The 21,543-nt window shown below is 43.3% G+C and overlaps 2 protein-coding genes across 5 annotated transcripts in view; one reads left to right on the top strand and one right to left on the bottom strand.

Moving 5' to 3' along the window:
• The first annotated feature begins 2,412 nt into the window (after window positions 1-2,412).
• Window positions 2,413-7,889, top strand: faxdc2 (fatty acid hydroxylase domain containing 2). The gene is made up of 9 exons (XM_028420751.1): window positions 2,413-2,530; window positions 3,109-3,152; window positions 4,209-4,306; window positions 4,858-4,961; window positions 5,397-5,518; window positions 6,146-6,351; window positions 6,429-6,534; window positions 6,620-6,786; window positions 6,982-7,889. Exons 1-9 carry the CDS (start codon window positions 2,506-2,508, stop codon window positions 7,136-7,138), a joined length of 1,029 nt encoding a protein of 342 aa, XP_028276552.1. The 5' UTR covers window positions 2,413-2,505; the 3' UTR covers window positions 7,139-7,889.
• Window positions 7,890-7,944: 55 nt separating this feature from the next.
• Window positions 7,945-21,543, bottom strand: part of larp1 (La ribonucleoprotein 1, translational regulator) — a 32,824-nt gene continuing 19,225 nt past the window's right edge. For 2 of the 4 annotated variants that reach the window (XM_028420746.1, XM_028420750.1), the window contains 17 exons: window positions 19,321-19,471; window positions 18,083-18,217; window positions 17,544-17,696; window positions 16,343-16,505; window positions 15,501-15,645; window positions 15,104-15,278; window positions 14,851-15,017; window positions 14,559-14,675; window positions 14,149-14,475; window positions 13,314-13,437; window positions 12,252-12,457; window positions 12,056-12,162; window positions 11,795-11,952; window positions 11,543-11,687; window positions 11,344-11,453; window positions 11,141-11,268; window positions 7,945-11,052 (listed from right to left, as the gene is read on the bottom strand). In XM_028420746.1, the coding sequence (XP_028276547.1) occupies window positions 10,840-11,052; window positions 11,141-11,268; window positions 11,344-11,453; window positions 11,543-11,687; window positions 11,795-11,952; window positions 12,056-12,162; window positions 12,252-12,457; window positions 13,314-13,437; window positions 14,149-14,475; window positions 14,559-14,675; window positions 14,851-15,017; window positions 15,104-15,278; window positions 15,501-15,645; window positions 16,343-16,505; window positions 17,544-17,696; window positions 18,083-18,217; window positions 19,321-19,471 (2,724 nt within the window). In that variant the 3' untranslated portion in view covers window positions 7,945-10,839. The remainder of the gene's footprint in view (window positions 11,053-11,140; window positions 11,269-11,343; window positions 11,454-11,542; window positions 11,688-11,794; window positions 11,953-12,055; window positions 12,163-12,251; window positions 12,458-13,313; window positions 13,438-14,148; window positions 14,476-14,558; window positions 14,676-14,850; window positions 15,018-15,103; window positions 15,279-15,500; window positions 15,646-16,342; window positions 16,506-17,543; window positions 17,697-18,082; window positions 18,218-19,320; window positions 19,472-21,543) is intronic. The other 2 variants (XM_028420749.1, XM_028420748.1) reach the window with 2 other exon arrangements.

Below are 21,543 nucleotides of genomic sequence, written 5' to 3'. Positions count from 1 at the left end.
TGAAGCGCAGGGGGCGTCACATTTGATTTTGGGAAGATTTGGTCTAATTCTAATAAATAAAGTCATCACTGTGTTCATTCTGTCAATTAAAAGACATGATTAGATGTCACAATACAAGACATATTGATCAATATTGACTTTATTAATTAATATTAGTGCAGTCTGTTAAAACATAACTGGAGAAATTTAGAAAAAAAGTTTAGTTTTTCTGTTTTTTTATCACCACAGAAAAGCAGCTAACATTAACAGTTACACAATGTAAACCTGTAGGGGGCAGTCACTGCACATTTGTATGATGCTGTAATAAATTAACCCTAACCCATTGTATGAAAGATTTATGATCAAGACCTGGGTGGATCAATAATACTTGTAGTTTTAGTTTAGGTTGGAGTTACTGACTATGCTCACAGTTTATCTGCACCTTATTGGCGGATGATAATATCGTGCAGCCACACCTGGTAGCTCACATATCTTCGGGGTTAATGTATTTTAAAAAATGGCACACTCACAGCTTGATTGACATTGACAAGAACTAAATGATTTAATTAGCTTTCTAGCTAGTTTAGCAACATGTAGACAGTTAATTATTTTAACAGATTTCCTATCGGATCCACCTCTTTATCAGTGTGTAGGAGAGGTCAAAGGTCACGCTAAAGTTGTAAACATGGGGGCAGTTTTAATGCGGTGTTGCAGGAGAGTGTGGTCATTGACTACTAGAGTATTTTCAATTGAATCATTGTTCACAGAGAGGAGATGAAGTCATGGGTTTGTTGACAGAAATGTTGTCAATAGCAGCATGTTTTGACCTTTCGGTGACAGATGCTGGAGTTTGGGTTTAATCAAATAATTGTGGCTCTGATTGATCAAGTTTTTACCACTAATAAATGTGAGAAGCAGGTACATGTAAACATAAGGAGAGGCTCTGCTGAAAATCTGAATTAGAGGTCACTGTTGACTATAAATCAGGTAAATCTCAGTGACAGTGAAGGCTCACCACATACTCTGACATCTGATGTAATAGCAGCATCTGTCCACCAGAGGTCAGACCTGAGCGTTAAACCACCATTTTATCCAGGACTTCCTGCTGCGTGAACTCTCTGGCACACAGACTGCACATGTTTGTATCTGTGAGGAAAAATATGCAGCCAATCAAGTTTAGACATGTATTTGATGTGTCACATACTAATATAGCCAAAGTTGTCATATCAATATTTGTGGTGTAGGCTGCCAGTACTGGAAATATTAATAAGTGCTGTGTTACATTATATATAATTTAAAAATGTTCTGTTTCAGTTCACTGACAGTTCAATCAACCACAAATTTATACAAAATGATTGTCAGTAAATCTCATAAACCAAAATAAATTTGGAGATATCTGACATGTGATTGTGGGATTTCTGGCGCCCCCTCCTGGATGCTCTGATAACACCCATTAAAAATATTCCCACCACAGATTACTGAGCAATCTGCCACCAACAGATTATACAGTGTTTACAGATAAAAGAGGGGACAACCTCACTGTGATATTAAGTCAATTACTGCATGACATAACACCGTCAATTGCTCAACCATCATCCATTTCATCTGTGCACAACATATCATAAAACATGTCATGTATGTATTGATCACAGCGAAGATTTAGAATACAGGGAGAGAAGACCGCACACAGGTGAAGGTCCTCTTACTGACAGCTTGTAGCATCAATATTCTTATTATTAATCTTCAGACAGTTTTTTATAAATACTTTCTCAGCTCAAATGTGGTTAGTTAAAGTTACCTAAGTTAAGTAACTGACCTAAATCTACTGCAAAGCCTGCTGCAGTTTTGTTGTATGATGATAAATGTCAAAAAACACATCTGATTTACTCTTTGACATGAATAAAAATAAGAACATTTGAATATTTTATTCCGGTCTTCCCTGCTCTGCCTGCTATATTCTTATAATAATTGTAAATAAAGGTAGAAATGTGCTGAGGCAGGTGTACCAAAGGTGCACTGAGGCCTAATCATAGACCACATGGGCCTAATAAATGAAACAGAAGGCGAGATCGGGGCGGCAACTTGGAATCATTTTCATTTTTGTTGAATCAAGGTGATTTTTATTTTAAATGAGGGAGATGTGTGTCAAAATGTGTGTTTATCATGCAGTTAATAGTGACTCCACAAAAGTAAGTTATGATATTTATCTGCTATGCTTCGCTGTTTATTGATAATGTCGGAGTTTATATGTTTAAAACGACTCATCAGTTGTTTTGTGATCATATATAATCGTTACAGAGACCACGCTCCAAGTTTCAACCTTCACCCGAAGAGATCGTGTTCCCTAAAGTTATAAAAACAAAGGGAGACACAAGAGCCGCTGTTTCCGGGTACTCGGGGGGTCAGCTGACCTGAAATCAGCCAATCAGAAGTCGCAATCTGTTGTAAATAACCTGCAGCTCATGTGAAGGCAGCAGCAGCAGCAGCGGACAGACAGACAGACAGAGAGAAGACACTGAAGCAGGAATGCAGGTGGAGACAACAGCCAGAGGTGAGTCCGTGATTTATTCCACCGTTAACCTGTCGGTGGTTTCGGCCTTTGTTTTGCGTCAGTAGCTGTTTGTGTGGCTGAAGTGATGACACGCAAACAACGCAGTAAACATTTAGACATTTGGTGCGTTCACTGAGACCCTGGAAAGTTCACAACATCACTGTTAGAAGTGTCACCATTGGGTTTAGGAACTTTGAAGCACCTTGCAATGATTTTATATTTTTCATGCCAATCAAATTCAACACTAACAGATTCATCCTTAAATAAACAGTCATTATTTTTACATGTTTGTTTTTGCTGCATGTTTCCAGCATCGAGAGTAACAGAGTGGATTTAGGGCAGATTTATTCCCAAGAATTTGACTGAAAAAGTGCAGACTGTAAGGGATTATAATGGGATTATTTGTAATCCTCCAGCTGTGAATTTTGTGAGCTACACTGCACATAGATGATGACTGTAAAAAGCAGATACAGTGTGGTTTCAACATGTTTTTATCATCTCACAAATAAAATAATATAATAATAATATCTGTAGGTATGATAATGATAATGAACCATTTACACTGTGTGCTTCTGCAGATGGGAGGGAGGCTGGTGGGAGCACAGCGAGCAGCAGCCGGCAGGTAAAAACACCTTTACTCTGTTTTTATTATCATTAAATAGAACTAATGGATGAGTCACAGTCAAAGCAGGTGCAGCCGTTCATCTGGTATTGTTTCCTTTCCTGAGTAATCTGCTGTAATCTGTTGCATTGCTGGTCTTCTGTTTTTTTGGGTGGAGGACATACTGTGTCCTAGGTGTGCAAGTCTCTGACCATGGACGGGTTTGATCATGTAAATGTCTTGTTGTTGTTGTTGTTATATAAAGTCAGTCTGTCCTGACTTGTCTCATGAACGAAAGCTTCCACCTGGCTGCTCTCTGCCTTTCAGTTGTGACTCCTTTGGGAGCTGTGCTGTTTAGTGTGTCCTGCAACAGGCTCAACCTGACGAGTAACATTCTTTTTTTAATCCAAATTTATGAAGCCCTGCAGGAAGATGAGAGGCAACAGCACGTAATGCTCTGTGCATGCAGTCATGAGTGTTTTAATCAGTAAAAGTGAAGTGTTTGGAAACATGCATGCTTTTCTGAGTTTAAATAAATGCACAATGGCACGTCGGTGCACAGTATTTGCATCTAAATGGTAAAAATGGAAAACCAGACAGCTGGGTCTTGAGACTGGCACGACATTTGCACGGCATTGTTTCCACAGTTGCCATGGCGAAGCTGAGGGCAGTCAGGGTAAAAGGTCTGCTCAATCCCTGGACCTGATTCCTGCTGAGTGAGCTGATGTAGGTTTTTCTCTCAGTAGCAGCGCTGCCTCATATTTTTCAGCTACTAAATACACTGTACAGGAAAAGGAGGGAATCAATTCACTGAATCAGACAGTTTTACTGTTTCTACTCACTCTCATTATGACCCTGAGGCCATTGTGTGTTGCAAAATTCTTCACACAAACCATTCAGACTCAAAGTCATCATCCTGGAAAGACTGGTTTTTAAGTAACAGGCTGCTGTTGTTTTAAAGACATTTCTGCACCCTAGGAGGTTTCTGTGGGGAAACGCTGATCTAGCTCAGTGTCATGAGATTTGCAGGAGTAACAGAAGGAGTTCTTACACCATTGTTGCTTTCTTTCTGCCCAGGAGAGCTCTGGAGGACTGTGGGATTCTGTGAAGAAAGCTGCGTTTGTCATCGGATCTGGGATCTTATTCTTGGCAGCATTCGGAAACTCACTGACATGGTAGGAAGCAGCAACTTGTCCTGAGGTGAACCCGAGAGGTGCCAGGTTATTAGGTTATATAGCAACGGCAGGACAGGGGTCTGGCCTAGACTGGTTTGGGCATTTGTAGCATTATCTACGCTGTCAGGACTGGCCAGAACAGAGCACTGGACAGAAGCATGATGTGATGGTAAACAAGTACACGTACAAAACTGGGACATCATGGGACAGGAAGTGAGGCTTAATGTGACAAACTACCCTGAATTCCTGCGTTGGAACAACAGAGCACAGGCCTGAAAGAGGTCAATGATGCAGAGATAGAGTTCCTATGGATGGAAAGGTCACAAAGGTGATGACTGGCATAAAAAGGGTGTGAGTTCCTGCAGTGGAAAAAAGGCTTTAATGTTCCTTCAGTGTTTTTATATGTCGGTTCCCTAACAACCATATTTACCATAACACATTTTAGGTCAGTGACTATTATGGCTACAGGACTTTACATGCTTGGACTGGATTGTTTCTGCACAATCTACATCCTTTCATCAATAATGGGTACAAAATGATTCTTCCTCCAGGCACCTGCAGAGATTCTGGGGAGCTTCAGGGGACTTCTGGCAGAATATGTGGACCAAACTGTGCATGGCATTTGAGGGTCATGATGCTGCTTTGTTCTTCTTGGGTAAGAAATAAAGGTTATTTCTATATCTGCAAGCAAATGTCAAGCTAAGCTACAGTCGGCTGTGTACATATCAAACCATTCATTTGTCTGTTTTGCCGTGTTGGAGAAAGGAAAGTGTTGGAAAGTGTTCATGTAAATTATTACCACATACACTCTTTATCATGTGCAGCCATGTTGGTTTTGTTGTGTCGTGAACTGGACAGTGTTTCTCTTTTAGATCTCATCTATGTAGGTCATAAGTGAATGTATTGTGCGGTATATGCACTATAAGGCAGGTTTCCGTGTATTATGTAAATGTTATACAGCACAAAACCACATGTACACAGGGTCATTAAACCAGCAGGTGCCATCTATGTTTGCTGTGAAATGAAATCCTCGGGCCCAGTCTTTGTGGATGATGATCTCTGATCGTGTTATTTTTTTTTCCCCTGACAGGCACCATGCTGGCTCCCACTCTGGTGTTCTGGGTGTTAAATGGTCTGCTGCTGTTGGTGGACACCACCACTAAACCCTCCTTCATTACTCGCTACCGCATCCAGCTGGACAAGAATAACCCAGTAAGCTCCGGACTCGCAAAATATGACACATTTTTTTTTTTTAAGAAAAAAAATGATATATCAGTGTTTATGTGTGTGGAGGGACACACACATATATATATATATATATATATATATATAAAAGCATGTGAGTGACCCTCAGTGCTGCCGTTGTGTCATCGTGTCCGACCAAAGTCCCCTAAATGTGTTTGATTAGCAGTTGTTGTTCGACGCTTCACAGATAAAGACTGACATTACTGATAACCAGAGGTGGAAAGTTCACTGACACTGCGCGAACACACACAGGAAGTGGTTATTTTCAGGACATTTTCAGGTTATGTAAGCCAACTTTATGCATATGTTATAATGATTATCACCTTTTATAGTGTGATGTAATAAATTATATCTGCATCCACGATGGCTTTCTGACCTCGAGTCATAAACAAAGACGGGATGTGTGGCAACTTATGCAATCGAACAGTATATCTGTTTATCTTGACTGAGTGAACAGTGTGTGTCATGGCTAATCAATCAAGGACACACAACAAAATGTCAAAAAGGTCATCTCACTGTCGTTATAGGGTCTTATTGTTGCTAGATTAGATTTTAAAGGTTAAAAGATAAACTTACTCCTTCGTCTTCCTCCAGGTGGATCCTGCGAAGCTGCGTCATGCGGTGAGGACCGTCGCCTTTAACCAGGTGTTCATCTCCGGGCCCATGGTGGTGGTCGTTTACTACCTGATGTCCTGGAGGGGAAACCCCTGTGGGCCCGAGCTGCCCACCTTCCACTGGGCTCTGCTGGAGCTGGCCATCTTCTCCATGCTGGAGGAGATTCTGTTTTATTATTCACACAGGTGAGGAGCGTTCATGGTGCTGGTCGCCTGTCAGAGGGACTTGTGAGCAGGTTTTTGTTTTCTTTATACTCTGTCAGGTTGTTCCACCATCCCAGCCTCTATAAGCATTACCACAAACAGCACCATGAGTGGACCGCTCCCATCGGAGTTGTTGCCATCTACGCTCATCCCCTGGAGCATGTGGTGAGTGTCTCAGATGGAAGCACCTTGTGAAGCACAAACACTTCTGGCACATGAGCTTTAACCTGCTCCTCCTCTTTGCCGTCAGATCTCCAACATGCTGCCGGTGGTCATCGGACCGGTGCTCCTCAGCTCTCATCTGTCCACCACCACCCTGTGGTACTGCTTGGCTCTGGTCAGCACCACCATATCCCACTGTGGATACCACCTCCCCTTCCTGCCTTCCCCAGAGTTCCACGACTTCCACCACCTCAGGTAAGTCCACCGCTGCCGATGAATGATGGCAGCTTGTGTAAGAGTCTCACAACTGCCTGGGATACTCATCTGACCAACTCATCTCATTAAGTCCTAATTATGAGTTCTGTGACCAATAAACCATTATTATTGTGAGATTTGTTCATGTGAAACAAATATTTCTCTAACGGTCTAATTCGTCCCTCCTGGTTTCAGGTTCAACCAGTGCTTCGGGGTTTTCGGCGTGCTGGACAGGCTCCACGGCACCGATGCCAAATTCAGGCAGACCAAGCAGTACGAACGGCACCTCCTGCTCACCAGCCTCACGCCTCTGAACGAAAGCATCCCTGACACGCTCAAGAAGGGCCAGTGATGACGCCCAGGCTTGACTTGACTTCTTGATCAGATTTAAATAATATCTTCAATCAAAGGAAACCAGTGTCAGATTTTCAGACTGTGGTCTCTAACTGCACATGTGTATGTGGCAGACATGTAGCTGCTGCACCTAACAAGTGCACAGACTGCATTTAATTTGGCTTTAACATCTCCTCCCATGACTTATTATTGGTTATTGTTGAGGATATCCCAGAGAAGTGGAAAAATAATTGTTTATAGACATGCCAAAGAAACGAATGGTTTAAAATGGTGAATGGCAATAAGTCTGTCCCATCAGCTTTTTTTAGGAGACTTGTGGGAGTGAAACAAACGTGACGTTTTGCTGCACTGTGCAGCGTCAGCGTCTCCACCCACAAAACCGGTTTTGTGAGAGAAGGCTGCAGAAAAATGAGTTTTATGATGAAAATCATTTCAATAAGTGTATAAATGTTAAAAGTAACATCTCATCTTAAAACTCCTTCAACATAACCACTAACCATGTCCTCAGTTGTGTATCTTTAAACCTAAAAGGCGACGTATTAATCTTAATAACACATTTTTGACTTCTGTGCTTCCAGCTGTTCCGATGCGTTCACTGACCGCTCAGACAGAAGACAATCTGTCACAGACTAAACTTGCACTTTTCATTTCAGTTGCACAGATGTGTCTTTTTGTATTTCATGAACACCCTCTATAATTGTAATGTGTTTTTAGAGTTTAAGAATAAAATATTAGCAAACAAAAATAAATCCTCCTCCTTTGGTGCACACGGGAAAAAAAAAAAGAATCACACAGCAGCAGGTGTTTGAGGTTTTTTTGTCCGTTTTGTGTTTTTTTTTCTTTATTAAAGGAAAAAGCATATTTACTACAAATTACAAATAACACTAAGCGAATCACGTCAGCCTACAAAGCAGATATTATGAATATTAAATGTTATAATACAAGATCTCATTCAAGTATTTTACATTTTTCCATTTTATATATTTTTTTGTTCCTTTTTTCCTCGTTTTCATCTTTTTTTCCTCATGACAAGCCTAGGATATTGTAATGTAATGAACTATCTTAATGGTTCATATACAGTTTTTTTTCTTATTCATATGGCTTTATGGAATTTTGTCCTTTTTTTTTCAGTCTGCAGACATCATAACCAGCCATATTCCTCTGAGCAACATCACAAACACCAGTCAGGCTCTTCCTCTCTCTCTCTCTCGTCTGTTGCTCATCTCTTCAGTGTCCGGCCTGCTGGCCCAATTCCATTAAGCAAGGCAGACGGCGCCCCCTTAGAGTTCGTTTGGACAGCTAGCAGCAGTACTGTGCTGAGAGAGAATGCTCCCAAATCCCACCCCCCCCCCTGAAAATGTCCAGTGACAGGTGATAATCACATTAGAGGGAGGGTCATGTGACTGTCCCAGCAAACCCCCCCCCCTCCTTTTTAGTGGCAGCCGGTCGCATCTGCAGCCACAGACACCAGCTCACCCCGTGTGAAGGCTTCGCTGGTTTCAGGAAATGTTTTCTTCTCTGAATTTTGTAGCTCTTATTTTTCTCCGTCTTTACACCTCCAGTAAACACTAAAATGAACTCTGAAACTGATCCGAATCTCCCTGAAGAACAAAGAATTAAAGAAAGAAAAAGAAAGCAAGTACAGCTTCATAAACACTGACGGGACGATGTGACATCCACCCTCTGGAAACATCAACCAACAGGCTGCAACACCGAGACTTCAGGAAAAACAGGCACATGTGTCAAATCAAATTTTTTGGGGATGCTTTCAATTTTAGATGTCAAGAGCGAATGACTGCTCATCTCACATGTGTCTTAAGACTCAAATATTCATTCCTGAATTAAAACCAAATCACTTTTGTGTCTTTTTAGACAAACTTTATGCAGAGAAACTTTTTTTTTTTTTTGGGAAACGTTGCTCTCATCTTGGCAAATCTCTTCACTTAAAGTAGAAAATTAACTGCGATTTGGAACATGGAACACTATAAGCTTACATTGACCCGTTGATGTCAACTTTCCCTTTGTGTTGTGTGAGCTTTGTTCTGAAATCCTCGGCACAAAACCAGCATAACAACGCCAAAAACAGCAAATTAAAAAGCATAAAAGATAATCATGAGAGCATTTAAAAAAAAAAGTGTTACATACAAGTGTAAGGCAAATATATAATCTGTTCTATAAACAATAAAACAAGTAGCAGGGAGCTCTAATCAGTTCTCTTCATCTGTCAAATTCACATTTACATTAGTGGAGGAAAAAAAAAGAAAACTTCTGGATACAGATTTTTTTGTCGTCCACACTGCAGGAAGCCCGGCGGCTGAACACAGATTTGAGTCGCCACACTATATGTTTGCTAGCGCTGCTACATCTGTACCTGTGTGCGACTTATCGCCTGTAACGGATGTTTGAAACAGGAAGAGAAGCACCTGCGACGGAGCGTGACGGCTCTCCTCATAAGCCATCGCTTCTTCAAGTAATCCAGATTGATGATTCCAGTCCTGTAGCGTCGCTGATGGATGGATGTCCAACGAATGAACGGATGGATGGATAGATGGATGCAGGGGACGCACGCGGAGGAGGACAGATAAAAGTCAGGAAGCATCCAAACTCCACTACTCCACTGTTGTGTTTCTTCTTTTGTTTTGTTTTTGTTGTTTTTTTTTTGAGTTGGGGGGTGAAAAGGCGACCAACTTCCACCAGGTGTTTCAGCACAAAAAAGCCACAATTTGCAAACACGGGGAAGGATTACAGGACTTGTAACAGACTCTATGACACTTGGAAGACAGTTCAGAGAAGGTAACGGAGGAGGGGAACAGTTTGGCAGACGGAGCGCCACCTGGTGGCCTATGCTGGAAAGGGGTGATGTGATAAACGTGTGATGTGGATGCTGTACAATCGACGATAAGGTGGCGGGCACAAGTTAGAAGCAGTAAAACCATTAAAATAAGGCAACTTTCACTGATCTTGTCCATAGTGAGGGGTTCGTACAAGTCCGTTTTCTTTTTCTTTTCGTGATTTGGTTCTTCTTTAATATTCCACCCCACCCACCCCCCCCTTGAAGTCCAGCCATAAAGTAAATCAAATATTTCTCATTTTCAGCCCCTGGACTCAGAGTGCTCAGGGTCCTGCAGATGAAAATGTCAGTCGCTCGGTTCAAACCACTTTGGTCCGGCTGGATGTCAGGAGCAGCGCGGCCTCCAGCGGGGCTTCCCAGATACTCAGTCCTTTTCAAACTATTTCCACGTCTTCACTCCCACCTCATGCTGAAGAAATAATAATCATTAATCTGAGATCTGGGCGGGGAATCAAATGTCTGTCAGCCAGCAGAACAGTGACGATCAAAGAGGGTCCCAGTGACAGAGAGGGGGCTCGATGTGAAGAAAAAAAATGATATTAAATCTGAACCGTCCACCGCGTAGACCGGCAACCAAAAAAAAAAAGAAAAAAAAAAAGTGTTTGACACCTCAATTCATTCCTTGCCTCATTAAGACAGAAGGTTCTTGAAAAAAAAAAAATCAAAAAAACCGAGCCGTATCAATATTAATCTTCCTTATTCTCAGACAAAATGAAATAAATTCTCATGCTTGAATGAGCTGGATGCCCCTCCCCCTCCCCCTCCCATGGCGCAGAGAAAACCAGCGACTTGCAGACGTGGTTGAGTCGATCCGTGCGGGTCGCTGCTGTGTGTGTGTGTTCGCAGAGTTACTTCAGTGTCTTGGCATCTGGTGTGGGGTCAGCAGCAGGAGCTTTCTGACTGCTGGGTTTGGCATCATCCTTGGCTGCTGGGCCCAGAGCGGCGAGGGTGGGGCCAGAGCCAGCCTGGCTGTGGGGCCGGCTGGAGGGCTGGGAGGGATGCCGGCGGCGTCCATCACCACTGGATGAGTGTCTTCTGCGGCCTCCGTCCTCCATTGGTGGCTGAAACAGAAATGACCACTTTAGACCCATTTCAAGCAGCTGAAATGTGTAGGTTCTACAAACAAACACACAAAAATATTTTGCTTACGTCAATCCTGAAGTCTTCCAGACGTTTAAACTTGCTCAGACACTCCTGCAGCTTGGGGTCAATCTCCAGGGTCTTGGCTTTTGAGTATTTGAGGAAGGCCCAGAACTTCTCCAGTCCATAAAGTTGGCCTGACAATAAAATGCAAAGTGAGTCTTATTCTGTATAAGATACCCACATCAGAAGAAGCTGTGCTGTTTGCTCACCAGCCTCGTAGTCTTTCATCGTCTCCTCCTGGAAGTCCTTGAAAATGTCCATCCTGAATTTCTTCTCCAAGCCGTAGCTGTAGTACCTGAACAAGCACTCCAAACCGTACCTGCAACACATACATAAACACATCAATTAATATAACGGAGATTCAATCAAAAGGATCAAACACAGAGGGGTCCCATAAACGCTGCTCACCTGTATCCTTCTTTGCCATCCTCGACCACCAGCTGTCTGAACTCCTCGTACATTTTTCTGTTGAAATGATCCCGCAGGAAAAACGACCAGAAGCGGAAGAGTGTGTTCATTTCCTGGGATTGGCCAATTCCAAGCCGCTTCCGCTCTGTGATTGGTAGAGGAAAAAGAAAAAAAATCGTTTAGTCTCAAGCGAAGGAAAACAGCATTGTTTACTTTTTAAATCAATGTTTAAAACGGAGATAGATCACATACCATTCAGGCATCGCCGGCGGTACTTGTGATAAACGTGTTGCGTGAAGCCGTTCTCCTTGAGAAGCTCATGTGATGGGTGCTGGAATTTGGGGAGGGACTGAGGCGTGCAGCCGATGTTACTCAGGGCTGGGGTGCCCTCTGAGGGGCTGGCGTTGGAGCTGAGAGGGGGAGGAGGAGGAGAACAGTCTGAGGTCAAATTCTGCCGTTTAAATCCGTTTAAGTCTAACCGAAAGGCTTTTAAGAGGAGAGCAGGCGTCTCACCTGACAGAGGCGGTGCGGGAGCGATGCTCTCTGGAGTCCATCACCCAGCCGACATGACACTCCATGGGTGGGTTGGAGCTGTGCCTGGTCTTTCTCTTTCTGGGCGTCTGAAGGAGGAAACATATTTAAAAGTTTCAGTCTTTGAAACCTCTAAAAAAAAAAAAAGCTTGTTGTCCTCATTCTGCCTCCATCTTACCTTGGCATCGACAGGCCGGCTCTCCTTCACCACTGGGTAGAAGCGTGGCGTCATTGTCGGGTCCTTCCGGTGAGGTGTGCGAGGTGTGCGTGGCGTCCGGGCACTGCGGTAGTTGGGTGAGTCAGGCACGGTAGTTGGAAGCGAGCGAGCTGTGGAAGAGGGTTCAGGGGCGCCGAAGAGTTTGTTTGCCAAAGCATCTGTAGGGACTGAAGAAATATACTCATTAATGCCACAACATCGGTGATATATATAGTTTTTTTCCCCCTTTCTGTTACATGTTATGTCTTTTATTCAAGTCTCTTCAAAGTAAGCAGGTGAAGCCAAGTCAGGGTCACAAAACACTCATTTTAAAGAGCAGCACCAGAAACCAGACCCAGAAATGTTTAGCTCAGCCTGATGAGTTCTGTTTTATCCAATGAGGACATGGTGGCTGCACTTAGGGAGGGGGTCCTTACTTGACATGAGAATCCAAACTGACAAAAAGACACTGGAAGATCAGATCTAATACTTCTTTCCTAAGATAAAGAAGGAGCTTAGCGGTCGCCATTGTTAAGTTTTCTAAATTAATTTAGCAGATTTGTAATGCTGAGATCAGAGTTGTTAAAGTTCTCTCCACAGATGTTTAGTCAAGAGAAGAGACATGAAGAACTCATCACTTCTCTCATCACTCTCATGAATGCCACAACATCAGTGATATATAAAATAACATAATTTATTAAAATAACAGCAGCTGATTCTAGTTTTTTTCCGCCCTTTCTGTTACATGTTATGTCTTTTATTCGAGTCTCTTCAAAGTAAGCAGCGACCTGAATGGTGTTTTAACGCTGCACATGGAGTAGAAACTAGTGTGTCCACCACGTTTCCATTATTGTTAACTGGAGCCTTTTAAAAACCTGTGAAAACTTTTGAAACCTTTGACCCACAAATGAATGTCCACTGAAGACAAAAGCCAGATGTCAGTGAATGTTTTGTCCAGTTTAAATGGACACACAGTGCTTAACCTAACGCGGTAATCTTCATGAAACAACAAAGTCATGCACTTAGGTGTTTTCATGTCCTTACTCTGCTGGGGTCGTGGGGGACCTGGGGGGACTTCCTGGTTGGGGTCGACAGGGGGTTCAGGGGTCAAGCAGTCAAACTGTTCCCGGCTGATCAGGTGGACCTTCTTGAAGTTCTCCACCTCTTGCTGTAAACATGAGTAGATAACAAATGTTAACATGATGAAACACAAGATCAACCTAGAATCTATAAATCAATCACCTGAGACACATTTACACAGACATCATCAACAGACCTCATCTGCAGCAGTCTGGAGACTGAGACGCAGCAGCAAAACATGGCTGCCAAAATCACTCTTTTCACCTTCATATGTGATGTGTCTAACTGTTCCGACACCAACCAGCAGTGCGACATCAACAGACACACACACACTCTGAATGTTCCAACACACACTCTACTCCTTCTATAACAGCAGCTCAACTCCCACTGTCAGGTGTGACTCACACTCGCCCTTTCATTCCACCAAGTATCCTCCGATCTCTGGGCGTCCATCTTTGTCTCCCCCTGCGGCCCATCGACTTGACCCCCTCAGGCCCTGTGAGTGTGTGGGGGGGTTTATTTATAAACGAGCATCCTCTGTTCCACACACTGCTGGATGTGCGCCAGCGAGCACGTGAAGGCCGCACAAAGAGTTCCAACAATGCAACAATGGGCAGCAGCGACAACAAAGACACAACAAAACAGACGCTCTGTTCTGTGTTTGGGTTCCACATCCAGAAACAGCTCAAACTGAGGAAGAACAAATCTACTCATCATCCGGTCTTGGGCAGAAACACCTCCAATGTAACGTGGAAGCTGTTTTGTTGTGTAAGAGTGTTTCTGTAACAGTCCTCCTCACCTTGATGGTGGCGTACTCGGGCTCGTACGTGTCGTCCCACAGGTCCTGCTCGTAGTAGAAGAGCCCGTCGTTGATCACTTTGGCCAGCTCGTTGGTCAACTTGGCACGTGATGTGTGGTGTCCCGTGCGGTCGCCCCCCGGGTGCTTCCTCAGGTAGGGCGGCGTCTGCGTCACAATCAGGATCTTGTTAACATCGTGGTCGTCGATTTCACCGTCCGTTTCCTCATCCGACCAGTCTGTGAAGGTGTTGCGTCGTCCGTCCATCTGCTCCATCTCCTCGTCGAACATGAAGTCGAGCTCCTCCGGCTCGTCCTGCTCTGCTCCGTCCTGCATCAAGGTGAGAATCATTACACACGGTCAATTATCACTGATAACACATATGATTCAATAACACAGATTCAAAAACCCACCTTGTTTCCTGAGGTAGCAGGTGAAGGTGAGGAGCCGGGCTGAGGCACTGGAGAGCGAATCAAATCATCCTTTTCCTTTTGCTGCTGCTGCTGCTGCTGCTGCTGCAATGAAGGGGCCTTCATCAGTCAAGACAAAGGAAGAGGAGGAAGGTGCGGAAAGAGATGAAGGAATGGAGAACATGCAAAAAAAAATAAAAATTAAAAGTGAAATCAAATAAATGCACCACACCCCAAAAAAAACATAACATGACATGAACACAGAGGGATTCACACAGCTGTTTCTAAAACTGACCTTTGGTCTGGCTGGGGAAGGTCTCGGCCTCTTCTTAACCTCAATCCAGGACTCAGAGTCCAGGTCAGGGAGGCTGGCGGAGAGGCCCTTGGGCATCGTCTTGAGGTTGGAGATGTCTGATTCAGTCTTGATCATTTGATGCACTGGGGTGGAGGCCCGGGAAGATCCTGCAGCAGACACACAAGTCATCACGATGAAAAAGATACATTTTGTTAGGTATGGGTCTTGTGGGACATTTTTTTCCTGCTCTCACCTCTGGGCTCCTCAGTCATCTGTCTGGGGACAAACTCAGGGCAGTTGATGAGCTGCGAGAAGTCGGTGTGGGTGTGGTTTGGCATGGTGAGGCCGGGCAGCGGCCACTTCTCCGGGTCCACCTTTCGACGGATCTTCATGTCGATCAGTTCCACTTCCTTACTGTCCTTCAAAGCCTGACAGGAGAGGCAGGATAAGGTTATTTAGTCGAAAGGAAGTCACACAGAGAGATGCATTAAAAACAAGAATGGAACTAGTTAAAAATAGATTAAAAGGTAAGAAAGAAATAATAAAAGAAGAGAACTAAATGATTATAAACGTCTATAAAATTCTTCAGGTTAGTTACATGTTTAAATTCTTCTTCTTCACTGGTTAAATATACTGATTGATGTGCTTACTTCCAGGATGAGGTTGACGTCGGTGGTAAGGGCCTGCACTCTGTGGAAGCTGGCGATCAGCTCGATGGGCAGGAAGCCCTCCAGATCCATCTTCCTCCGCAGGAAAAAGTCCCGCTCCAGGTTGTCCAGGCTGAAGTAGTACTCACTGCAGGAAGCAGAGAAAACACGTGGTCAGCTGGTATGAACAGACCTATCAGCTGCTGGTACTAAACTCTTAAAGGGGCCAAGACATCGGGAAAGGATAGGAAAAAAAAACTGGAGGTACGAGACAAACACCGTGGTGTCACCACATGCGTCAGAAGTAAACAAATTCCTTCCAAAAAAGGCCTAATCAGAAACAGAAGATCTGACCTGAATTCAAAGACTCGGTAACTTAATACAGATTGAAACTAAAGGGAGGACCAAGTGCACACAAGGAAGCTGTTAAGCTCCTTGTGTTATGGGCCAACAAATCTACTGGCGACTGTGCTCAGTTTTAACTATAAACCTAACATGGTCAGCCAGATGTGGGAGTGACACAAATATGTGTGCTTCTTTTGTGTATCTAGCCTTTATACACTCATTCCACACATGCAGCAGTACTGCTCTGAACCTTACGTATGTTGAACGGGTCAGTCATGCTTGTCCTCCGTTCATGTCCCAAAACAACAAAATCATCACACTGCATCTACATTTGCTTCAATGCTGAGATCAGAGTTGTTAAAACTCTCTTCATTGATCATAAGTCAGAGAAGAGACATGATGAGCTCATCACATCTGCAGCACATCAGCAAGTAAGATTACTATTATTATTATTATTATTATTATTATTATTATTCCAGTGGGACAGAAGCCAAACTCACATCTGCCTCTTGATGTAGTCCTTCAGCAGGTCGTGGTCGATGGAGTAGACCTCGCTGCTGCTCATGTTGTCGTAGTAGTAGGTCACAGAGTTGCTGAACTTCTGGCCGTAGGGTCCATCTTTCACATCGTAGGACTTGTAGCCGTAGTGGTAATCATAGTGGCCTGGACAGGAGAGAAACAGCCAGTTAGACAGTTGGAATCACTACCAGTTCTGTCCTCTGAATCTTCATATCAATGTTTAGCTCTACTTCCAGCCATGACTGTGCAGTTTCTGTAGAGGTACAGAGCTTCATATTGCAGCAAAGAATGAGCTCACCGTGAGGATTAATATGAAAACAGTAACAATGTGTACAACAGAAACCATAAAGATCTTAGAGAATGAATGTCGTCATTAAAATCCTGTGTGTATAAGTACACACAAGCCAGAGCTAAATAAATACACAGGTGATCTGTGCAGCAGCAGCTTCTTTAGGGCTGCTCAAAGTCAACAAAGAATCCTCGAGAAGACAGGGGGGGGTGTAAAACTGGACATTAATTTATTCCCCTTTCATAATGTTAGAACATGAGGAGGGAAGTCAGGAAGCAGAAAGAGAAGAATGAAGAGAAAATGATAATTCTGCCAGATCCAACAGGACTTTAGGGAAATCTTTCCTTATTTCAACATTCTCTTAGTAGTTATTGGACTTTTTTGTGTTTTTAACGATAAGGTGAAGCCAAGTCAGGGTCACAAAACACTCATTTTAAAGAGCAGCACCAGAAACCAGACCCAGAAACGTTTAGCTCAGCCTGATGAGTTCCGTTTTATCCTATGAGGACATGGTGGCTGCACTTAGGGAGGGGGTCCTTACTTGCAGCTTGGACGTGATAATCCAAACTGACAAAGAGACACTGGAAGATCAGATCTAATACATCTTTCCTAAGATAAAGAAGGAGCTTAGCGGTCACCATTGTTGTTTTATAAATTAATTTAGATTTTCAGATTTTCAATGCTGAGATCAGAGTTGTTAAAGTTCTCTCCACAGATGTTTAGTCAAGAGAAGAGACATGAAGAACTCATCACTTCTGCAGCACCTCTGCAAAGTATTGATTATTATCTTGTAAGTGCACACACACAATTTTTAAGCATCAATGATTCTTGCAAATAAAAAAACAAGAAAAGATGGCCGGTGGTATGACTGTATTTACAGTGTTTCAACCGACCTCTTCCCCCACCTCGTCCGCGTCCCCTTCCTCTTCCTCTCCCGCGTCCGCGCCCTCTGTAACCTCCACGGAAGGGCGCCCCCTCGCTCTTCACACTGGACACCTCATCGTGGTCGTCTCGCCATTCCCGCTCATGCTTTTGACTGTGCCAGTCTGCAGGGAGATGACCCACATCCCTGTCAGCGAACTCCCAACAACCAAATGAAGCCAGCTGTCAGAGCTCTCTGATCATGGCAGCACTCTGCACATTTCCTCATTGAGCAAGTTATTTATACACACACAGTGGTGCACATTAAAACCATCAAAGCAGAAGTACAGATCAGTGCAAATCTCATACATATCTGCATGCTGCTGAGTCATGCACACTGTCGACTAACTAAGCTAAGTGCTCAATGTAATCAGCAGCTAGAGAAAAAACCTGCAGCTTTATCAAATAACTCCTGGAATTTAAAGCTTATGTAAACCCAACTGCTGACACCTACACTACGTAACCTGAACCTGCGGCCTCGCTGTGTTAGGTGGTGACATCGCAGACTGACCTCTGAGGTCGTTCCTGGCGTTAGGAGGCAGGCGAGGGTTCTCGTTCTGCCTGCTGTTGTTCCTGGAGGCCGAGCGCTCCCTAGGGCCCTCGGACTTCACCTCGATCATCAGGGGAACCCATTTCTGCTTGTTTCCTGTTTGTGATGACACAATAACAACAAAGTACACAAATTAGTTCAATAAATGCACAATTTGTTTTAAAAATGGAAGAGTTCACCCATCGTAAACAGACTTTTTGGTACTTTAGTTTAGCAGGTAGGTGCAAAATGTACAACAAAATTACACAATCATAGAGTGACACTCCAAATATAAGCTAATATATATATATATATATATATATATATATATATATATATATAACTCCCAAAGGTTGCTTGAGGTGTAGAGCCCATAAACAAAACCAAAGAAAAGCTTAAAATTCTTAAACTGATTGTTCAGATTTGGTCAGTTTGTCTGCAAGTTACTATGAGTATGGGAAAAATAGACTACTGCAGTTCCTCAGTCAGCCAGTAGGCTGCATCAGTGATCCGCTATCTAAAATGACATGTGGCTGTCTGCATGTTTTGAGGATGTGTGCGAGTTTGTAACAGATACCACATGCAATGAGACAGAGGAAGTGACGGTCAGTTCTAAGTGACGTGGCCTAGCGTAGAGATGAAGGAAGAAAAAAAAAAAAAGAAAGAGGGAAAGAGTACACAGACCAGCCGATAACGGGCTACTGAACAGAAAATACAGCTATTATGTAACTCAAATGTGCTCACTAATATACAGTAACGTACAGCGAATCAGAAACTGCAAACAGCAAGCAATAAATTAAACATTTTTGCTTCAATGCGGGAATCAGAGTCCTTATTTGTGTCCGGTTTAAATAGACTTCTGCAGGGCCTGACTCACATCTTCTTACTGCACAATGTAAATCTTCTAGCTTACATTTTGAACCTCAGTTAAAACTGCTAACTTTATAAAAAAAATAATAAAAAAAACACAAGCAGCACAGTGGTGAAATCCTCACCAACACATTTGTATGCCAGTATTGTGTCAGGGGGGAAAAACAGAGGCAAGAACTTTGCTGGGTACACTGAGGGCAGCCATGTTGTGAAGGTCAGAAAACACTCACTGCCTGCCTGACAGTTTAATATGCTGCCAACACACACTGCAAACCTCGACTGACTGGACACAGGACTTCGCATTAGCATGGTGCCAACATTAGGGAAGTAGTCTGCTTGCTAATTTTCACCTTTTTTCTTAGGTCCGTTCTTCTGGGAGTCATCATTTCCATTCTTCTCCTCTCCCGAGTCGTCAGACTTGGCCTTCAGGTTCTCCTTGCTCTCCTCGTTGCTCTCTCTCTTCTCCTTGGACTCCTTCTTGGCTGCCGTCTTTTTGGGGCCCTGAAGAGGAATAAGGTTCAGAAACGAGTTGAAGAAACAGAATCGATCTAAAACTTGCCACAAACACAAGCGACACATTATTTCTGTCTGATTTAATTGAAGATAAACTAGGGTTGAGCGATATTGGCAAAAAAATGAATCACGATTAATTCTGACATTTAGCCGATAACGATTAATTTGACATTTAAAGGTAGGGTAGGAGATTTCATTCTGATGCACTTTTTGTTAAATTAGTGTAACTTCTCTTTACAATCCGATAGCAGCCGATTAGTTCAGCAGTTTCACTTTAAAACGAAGAATATGAATCATCTGTGGAAGCTATAAAACGCTAAAAGCATCAGCCAATCCTACGAGGCGCCCCTGCCCGTATAGTTGGCTGGTTGGCTGCTCTCTTCCTGCTCTGCGCACATGTGAGAACGGGGCGTGCATTTACTTTCAAAATCTGGCTGACTCTCACTGAGTTTTCAAAATCTCCTACCCTACATTTTTGACTCTAAATCACATTGTTCTAAAATGATACTTCAGTCAAGTTAACTACTTCATTCTGACAGGTTAAGCTGGTAAGTAGTGATTAGGCACCAACCAGCCATGTTTGAAATATGTATTGATAACAGATGCACAAATTGCTTCAAAATAATAATGAAGCAGCAACATTTAAAGTAACTTTGTCCTTCAAGTGTTCCTATCTTAAGGTCACAGAGCAGTGCATATCAACATTAAAATTAAACAGGACAAATAAGTTCAGAAAAAAAGTCACATCAGTGATTATTTCAAGTTAAAAAATGTGACTGGAATATGTCCCACACTAGTGCATGTTTTCACTCATACTGTAGACCAGCAGCAGAAAAAAAAACATTACAAACAAACCAGACAATTCCACATTTAAATGTATGTCTGTGAAAATCAACTGGCGATACATTCTTCCAGCGCTTAGTTTGGTCGTAAGGAGCAAACTGACTAATCACTATCCGACTATCGCGGATTCTCGGCTGAGTGGAATTCTTTCCAACATCTGCTGGAGGAGACTTCACTGTTGTAATGTTTTCCTATCTTACCGAGGAGTCCATCAATAGAGAGCGGGAGGCAGCTTCACCGTCGGAGTTCATACGAGGAAATATCTAGTTACTATGGCAACAACCGACGTTTCACGCTTCACACGATATACTACAGCTGCAGCCGTTGTGTTTCTTCGTAGTCGCAGTTGAGCGTTGAACCTCAGTTAGCAACGTGCTGCTCCGCATCATTTAACTGAACGCCACCGCCTTCCGCCATTATTGTTATTGTGGGCTCACATGTGCGCGCTTGCGGGTGATGGAGGGCTTGTGCACAATCGTATCGTGCGCAATTTTAATCATCAGAAAAAACTGTCACCGATTAATATTTGCCACTTATCGATTACGGCGATTAGTGTCTCGTCATGATGACGCATTTTTTGTGTGCGACGTACTCCCACCTCATAGTAGCTTAGCAACACAGCTAGCAGGCAGTATGTAGCCATGCCAGTGATACTAAAGGCTGTTCCATACTCCGCGAGACAGAGAACAGAGAACTCGCTCCACGGGTGGTAAGAGATTAAAAAAAAAAGTTATTTCGGCACGGAGGTACCATACTCCGCGAGACGTGTGTGTGCAGAACTACGCAGCGCACGTCACACTAGGGTGACAATGCAGTTGTGTTGTAAATTGTGAGCACAGTCGTGGTTACCTGGCCTAACGAGCTGATAATGCTCAGGGAAGAGGGCGCACAGCATGACAATAGAAGATCAGTGCAGCTGACTGTAGCAGACCTCTGGTCTGTGTGAGTTTAATTCTGTGAACGTGTGGATGACTGTCTGCAACAATACATCCCGTCTCCCGGTGTTTACTGTGCGCGAGCCACTGTAACACCGTGATCAATACTGGGATTAGTTTTTATCGCCACCTTTTGGACAGACCACATGTTGCTTCAGTCATATTTGCAGCTGCTAAACATTCTGTACTAATCATGGAGTTTAAAAATCCTCTTTGACCACCTTTGGTTAGATTTTTTCAGTTTCATTTTTGGTTGTTCAGATGTGTGTGTACGTATTGTAC

This window comes from Parambassis ranga, chromosome 14 (assembly GCF_900634625.1).
Source record: "Parambassis ranga chromosome 14, fParRan2.1, whole genome shotgun sequence".
Lineage (NCBI taxonomy): Eukaryota > Metazoa > Chordata > Actinopteri > Ambassidae > Parambassis > Parambassis ranga.
The sequence above is the reverse complement of the archived record's forward strand: the minus strand, read 5'-3'. Positions and strand labels throughout refer to the sequence as shown.